The 7,403-nt window shown below is 32.9% G+C and overlaps 1 protein-coding gene across 1 annotated transcript; it reads left to right on the top strand.

Moving 5' to 3' along the window:
• The first annotated feature begins 419 nt into the window (after positions 1-419).
• Positions 420-1,309, top strand: LOC145064848 (uclacyanin 1-like). Its single transcript, XM_079012220.1, has one exon. It carries the CDS (start codon positions 442-444, stop codon positions 1,153-1,155), a length of 714 nt encoding a protein of 237 aa, XP_078868346.1. The 5' UTR covers positions 420-441; the 3' UTR covers positions 1,156-1,309.
• Positions 1,310-7,403: the final 6,094 nt, after the last annotated feature.

Below are 7,403 nucleotides of genomic sequence, written 5' to 3'. Positions count from 1 at the left end.
TTGAACTTTAGTACACTTTTAAATAAATTGATGGAGATGATGTTTACGTGTTATAAGAAAATCTTAACAAATAACACTTATAAATTCTATATAACTTTGACCAATTTACATCTATTTTAATTGACAGATGAATAAGAAGTCTCAATCCTTAAATATTTTCTTCTCTTTCGGAGTATACAAATATTGTTAGCAGTACGAGAAACAATAGTGTGTTTTTCCATAAAAGGAATAACACATACACTAACAATCATAAAATAACACATACTAACTTTATCTCAATAATACATTCGTTAAACTAACACCAATATCACGTTTAGATCATTTAAAATCAAGAAAATAAAAAGTAACCAATACATTCAAACGCGTATAAGGCACTGCTTATAAATATCATATCCTAAATATACCAATACCATCAAAAACACAAATTTCGAGGTTTCAAAAATGCAAGACTTTAATCCGAATTTGGTGGTGTTAATAGTCATGATGATTGCAACCATGCAGTTTCAAGTGACGATGGCACAGAAAAGGCACGTCGTCGGCGATGGTTTGGGATGGACCGTTCCTTCTGGTGGAGCGGTGGCTTACACCACTTGGGCCTCGCTTCAGACCTTCAATGTGGGCGACCTTCTTGTCTTTACCTTCACTGATGGAGAACATGATGTTGCAGAGATTTCGGCGGCGGCATTTGGCTCATGCACTGCCACAAATCCTATCTCCCTCGCCACCAATGGCCCCGCTACCCTCACCTTGACCACCCCCGGAGCTCATTACTACATCTGCACATTCAGAAGTCACTGTCAAATTGGTCAGAAGTTAGCCATTAACGTCTCTGACTCTTCCACCACTACTCCTCCAGCAGCAACACCCAAAACACCGCGGTCTCCACCTCCTCCGTCAGCAATACTCAAAACACCACCATCTCCGTCGACCACCAGCCCTAGTACTCCTCCGTCGGAAACACCCTCAACACCCTCTCCTCCCTGTCCTCCAAATGTATCAACCAGCTCATGCGACACATCATCGCCGCCAACCACCACCTGGGACGACACCGCTCCACCACCACCACCACCTAGTGATAGTGATGAGGCTTCATCTTTCACCGCCGTCGTACCTTCCACATTCTTGATAATTGGATTAGCTTTATTGAATTATTAAATTTGAAAAAAGAGGCATTACACTTACATATTTTATGACGTTTACGAATGTTTTCTTGAGTGAAATATTTTCATGACAACTTGAATGTAAAACGAAGTTAATTTTAGTAATTTTTTTATGTTGATGAATGTATTTGATAATGTTTGCATCTTAATATTATTATATATTAGGCAATATACTATATTACAAGTTAATTAAAAACAAATAAAATATCCGGTGCTGCCCTCCCTTGAGGTCGAGGGTTCAAGTCCTACTGTGGAGATAGGTAGAATAATTTAGAAGTAGTTTAGTATATATGTTTGTATTTGTCGTTTCAAAAAAAAAATTAAAAATTAAAAACAAATAAGATATGAAGGTGTAAACATTAATTATATTTTAAAATAAAATCCAAAAAATAAAATGACAAGTAAGTAATTAATTCAATTTATATTAATAAAAAAAAATTGATTTAACCGGATAGTTACCTTTTCGAATTGTTCACATGTGAAAAACTTGTTAATTTTTGTACACATCTAAATAACGAAATTATTTGAATTGCTCGTATATTAACATTATAACCCGTAGCCTCGATCGGTTACACAAAATGCATTGCAGAAACGGTCAATATGTTTATAAAATTTCTTGAATTACGTTTAAAAACTTATTAAAATACTCCTTACCTAATAAAAAAACTTTGTAGAACACCCCATCCATATATTGCCATGTTTTGTTCATACATCTTTTTGGTTTCAAATTTTTGTCACATGAATTTTGTATATTTATAAGTTTTCTCCCTTCACTTTTGAAGTTACCTAAGTTCGGTCCCTCCATGAAGCAAAGATCGTAACCTAGTAGTTATAATTCAATATTTAAATAAGAATGAACATGCTTGAAATAGAACAATGCAAAACAATGATCATTATAATTGAATAAAAATCAACTAAAAGAAATTAATGTGTTTGATTTTGATAAAAAAAACTTGATGTTATATATATATATATATATATATATATATATATATATATATATATATATATATATATATATATATATATATATATATATATATATATATATGGTTCGGTTCTTATGAGAACTTATTTTAAAGTGAGGACTCTTGAGGATATCTTAAAAAATAGAAAAAAAATATATCTAAAAAAATACAAAATCATAAAGTCAAGCATAGATTTATGTCCGGGAAAAAAATTGAAAAAAAAAATTGCATCATTAAAATTGATCAATGATTCAATTTTAATTTTTTATTTTGCGTCATCATGATTCATGATTCAATTTTAATGATCCAAACTTTTTTTTTCTCTCGGACATAGATCTATGCTTAATTTTATGATTTGTATTTTTTTAGATTTTTTTTCAATTTTTTTAAGGTGTCCTTACGAGTTCTCACTTTAAAGTGAGTCATCACCAGATTCTCTCTCTCTTTCTCTCTCTCTCTCTCTCTCTCTCTCTCTCTCTATCTATCTATCTATATATATATATATATATATATATATATATATATATATATATATATATATATATATATATTAGAACTCACAATATACAATTTCACCTCATATAAGCAATTTACCCTGCCTCGTCGATCCTCACAACGACACGATCCAAACTTTCGAATCTAAAATGAACGGATTTACCTAATCCATACTCCCATAATAGATATGAACGACTATGTTTAATCGATGCTCTTGGATCAATGACAAATGACTATGCTCACTCTATACTCTTAGACTAGGGGCATTAACTATGTCTAATCCATGTTCTAGGATTATTGACAAATGACTATCCCAATTCATACTCTTAGACTAAAGACGAATGACTATGTCTAATTCATGCTCTCGGATTATTGACAAATGACTATGCCCATTTCATACTCTTGTACTAAGGACGAATGACTATGTCTAATCAATGCTCACAAATCAATTACAAATGTTAGAGTTCTACCCTTCGTGTATATCTCACCCATACTCTTAAGGAGATACTACCCTATATTCATCTTAATTAATTTGGGTATGTTTTTTAAGTCCTAAATAATCATATATTATCACCAAGTCTTAGTGTAATATTTCTTGCGACTAATTATTAACTTAGATTCATCACTAATTCAAAGTCTACTTCAAGATCTATCAAGTAAGGATCAACTAGGTAAGACAGTTGGGAGGCAGGATCATTTCGGCATATAAGCTTTCTGAAATCTAACCATGCCAATGTGACCATTCTAGACACCCCTTCCGTAAGTAGATTAAACAACATAACGACTTAGAATCATTGATAAATCTCTTTTATAGGTTCATAAGAACGATAATAAACTTAAACATAAGTTATACTTAAAACACATTAAGCATAACTCAACTTACATGTGGTTTAGTGAGAAACCAGAATCTGCACGGGCAGTCCTTCTAAACCGAAATCTCTATTTCTCGGGGCTTTCTGGCGCTCTGCAGCTTCGCTACTAACACCTAGGAAGCGCTACTGATAAATCTCTCGAGTTCTATTTATATGTTGGAAGTGGTCCAGTAATCAGGGTGTACTCAAATTACACAGGGCGTACTGGGGGACATGTGTGATCATCATATCGCAAGCGTTGGGGAGGAAGGTGTATACCGGATCGTGACACGTTTCGCCTTCTTGTTAATCCGAAAATTATTTATTTTGTAAAATCCATAACTTTCGCATACAAACTCCGTTTTTTACATTCTTTATATCCACACGTAGATAAAGACGAGATCCACAACTTTCGTTTAGACTCTACCAGCTAATTTTGAATTTATTTTTAAAGTTATATTATAACAGGCTTAGATAGTTAAAGTCCGTTAAAAATTCATAACTTTATCGTCTGACGTCCGTTTTCGACTGTTTTTATATCGTTGAGCTCCTATTAACAAGATCTTCAATTCTCTTTTAGATTGTGTCGGTTAATAATTGATCAATCTAAAATTCGATTTCCAAGTTGTACACTGATACGCTGAATCTTAGAAAAATCATAACTTCTTAAAATGAAGTTAGATTTGGACGTTCTCTATATGCACGTTCTCAGTTTAACGTCTACTACGACTTTCGTTTAGATCTCTAAGGCTAAAAAGTAATTTATCAAAATTTACTTTTTACGATACTCAGAGCTGTGTCGGTTTAATCGCGAAACCTAAACGGGTCATAACGTCTTCGTTATAAGTCGGATTTTAGCGTTCCTTATATGTACGGAATCCTTGTGACATATACTATAACTTCGGAGAAGATTATTTATCCTAAATAATCTTATATCAAAAAGTCATTTTTAACGTTTATTATCTCTAAATTGACTAGTCCGAATCTGCAGGCGTTACAATAATCTCATCTTTAAGATGAGTACGTCCAGGAATCATCAACAAAATAGGGTTATATAATAACTTCATATGTTATCTTTTCATCATAGGTAATAACTGTAACTCTTGTGTCCTTTCAAATGGGTATCTAACTCTTGGACTTCTTGAATGTTGGTGGTGTTTAATCTTGTACCCGATCTTTGTACTATGTTGGACTTTCAATCATAACCTTAGAGTTACAAAACCGATCATTATTGGAGACTCCTAATCCTTCTTAACAGACTTAAGATAAGTTATTTACTTTGATTACCGTAACAAACCGATGGGTCATGTTCTAATGACCGCTCATCGTATGATGCAACGCTTTAGAATCAGGTCTTTTTAAGTCAGATTCTAGAATGGAAGATACCTTCCTACATGTTCTAATGTGGTATAATCACATTCTAGTATGTAACACTTCTAGCTACAAGCTTTTTACTTTCACGGTGATTGCGATACTTCTATTGATCGCTTCGATTATCTTTCACTTCAATCCTTTGGCTTAAGTCGGATGCTACACGAACTTGGTTCTCTGAACCATGTAACATATTTTATCTTATCCGGACTCGATTTGATATGACCACTAGGGTCGGAATATTAATCATCTTCTTGGTCATTACCGAAACAATGGTTACGACACACAGGAACAAAATGGAATCAATTACTAGCGCCTTGGTAACCTTGTGACTTTCTTTGATCCAAGTGCGAGTCTTGTGCTTCCTATAGTATAGGACTCTACTACCTTTCACCCTTACTCATACTCGTCCCTAATATTAGCTTTCAGTTCTCCAAGTCACCTCACAAGAAAAATCATATAGCAACCTAACATATCAGATAACATAACTAAGGTTTATATTATTACTTGAAATGATTACATAGATATTGCTTCTTTTATGTGTGTTTGATATAAATTTGATTTTTTCTACATTTCAACATAAAAAAAAATTATGTTTTCGTGCTTATTTTTATTTATGTTTCTTACATATGAGTTAGGTCATATATAACACGTTTTTTATTATTTAAAATTTCAGTCGTTAACTTAAAAAAAAAAAAAACCGTACTTGCTTATTTGTATGTACATGTTAGTATCAATTCAAGTTCTTTATGTTTTCGTACTTATTTTTTATATGTTTTCTACGTATGAATTGATAGGTTTTATAGGTTATAATTCAAAGCATGAGGTGAAATAACTTAACCATTAAGTTCACATGCAACCTATTTTGATCTAAGCTTTCTCTATTAATAGCTATAATCTAATCGACATCAAGAACCCTAGAAAACCCTAGGTAACTTTGAAATTACAAGAAAGTTAGAGTTTACATACCTTTTGATTATTATAGGAAATAATCAAAACCAATTCCTTTCTTCAAATGTATTGGAAAGCAAACATCAGAAATCCAATGTCTCTAATGATTTGTACCAAAACCCTAGCAATTAAAACACTTGAGGAGGGAGGATAGAGAGTTGGAATTTCGAAAATTCATTGGAAACCCTAATTTGAATATAATACTATTATTTCAAATTTGGTAATTATCCAACTCCTTAGTTATCTTCAAAGATTAATCTAAAACCCTTAAAAAAAACTCCCAAAAACTGTCCATGACCCATGGAAGTTTCTAAAACATCTCTTGTTCATCTATTGAACAATTACAGCTTAAGTCTCTATACTTCTAATTAATCCAATTAAGCACAAAATTAATTCAAATTAGTTTTGATTAATTATTAATTAAATAATATTACTTCTAATTAATTTATTATAACATACACGTTAATAACCATGTTCGATTATCGTGTTTTGTAAAGCTTATTAGCTTAAAATGAATAATATTATATGTTTTTGAGCGTTGAGTTCTAAAAAGATAGTTTTTACGAGATTTCAAGTAAACTATGTTTAGAATCACTCGAAATGTATTGGAAGTCTTATAAGATTCCAATCAAAAGTCAACTATTGAAATTAACGAAAATATAAAGTTGGAAATAAATAAAAATAATGTTATTGAAAGTTTTAGATTATCTCTTTAGAAACATTTAGGTGAAAACCTCATCGAAATCAAAATTATAACAAAGAAGTTAAAATCAATCGAAGATCTGCGACAAAACCGGCGAAACACTATTTAGCGTAAAAAGTGAGTTTTCAATAAACTATTTTTTAGTTTTAGTGATCTAAATGAAAGTCGTAGTATTCATTTAACCAAGAATTTTCATAAAAAGAACGTCAAAATCTGACTTCGTATGAGGAAGTTATGATTTTTCTTAGTTTCGGTATAGCAATATACAACTAAAAACTCGAAATAAAGATCAAATGATTTTTAGCCGACACAACCTAAACGAGAATCGAAGCTCTCGTCAATAGTAGTACAACGGTAAAAAGACAGATGAAAACGGACGTCGGATGAAAAAGTTATGAATTTTTAATAGATTTTTCTGTCTCGGTCTGTTAAAAATAATAATATTAAGAATAAATTCAAAATTAGCCAACAGAGTCTAAACAAAAGTTTTAGAGTATAATCTCACCTACGCGTAGATATAAAAACGTCGAAAACGGAGCTCGTATGCAAAAGTTATGAATTTTTGAATATTTGGGCACAAAATCCGAGAAATTTCGCATGCATGGCTCGGAATCAGCCATGTACCACCCTCACAAGCCTGCCCCGTGTCCGACTCGTGGCGCGTCCGAAGGTTCGAAGCGAGCCACCTCGCCTACGCATCTGACGCGTGCCTCGCCCTCGCATCTGACGTGTGTCTTGGCCTTACATGCGAGCCGCATGTCCTTATCCCTTCTCTCCGGATCCGAAGCCTCGTCCTATATAAAGGGAGGTGCGAACCCACCCGGTTTTGTTTGGAAATTTCACACTTTTTACCCCTAAATCCATTTTTAAGCTATTCCAACATCCCCCGAAGCCCCGGGATCAT

This window comes from Lactuca serriola, chromosome 7 (genome assembly GCF_051521515.1).
Source record: "Lactuca serriola cultivar US96UC23 chromosome 7, Lser_US96UC23_V15, whole genome shotgun sequence".
In the NCBI taxonomy this organism is placed as follows: domain Eukaryota; kingdom Viridiplantae; phylum Streptophyta; class Magnoliopsida; order Asterales; family Asteraceae; genus Lactuca; species Lactuca serriola.
The sequence above is the reverse complement of the archived record's forward strand: the minus strand, read 5'-3'. Positions and strand labels throughout refer to the sequence as shown.

Excerpts from the sequence above, each read along its gene's own strand:
- LOC145064848 (XM_079012220.1), top strand. The coding sequence starts at position 442 with ATGCAAGACTTTAATCCGAATTTGGTGGTGTTAATAGTCATGATGATT.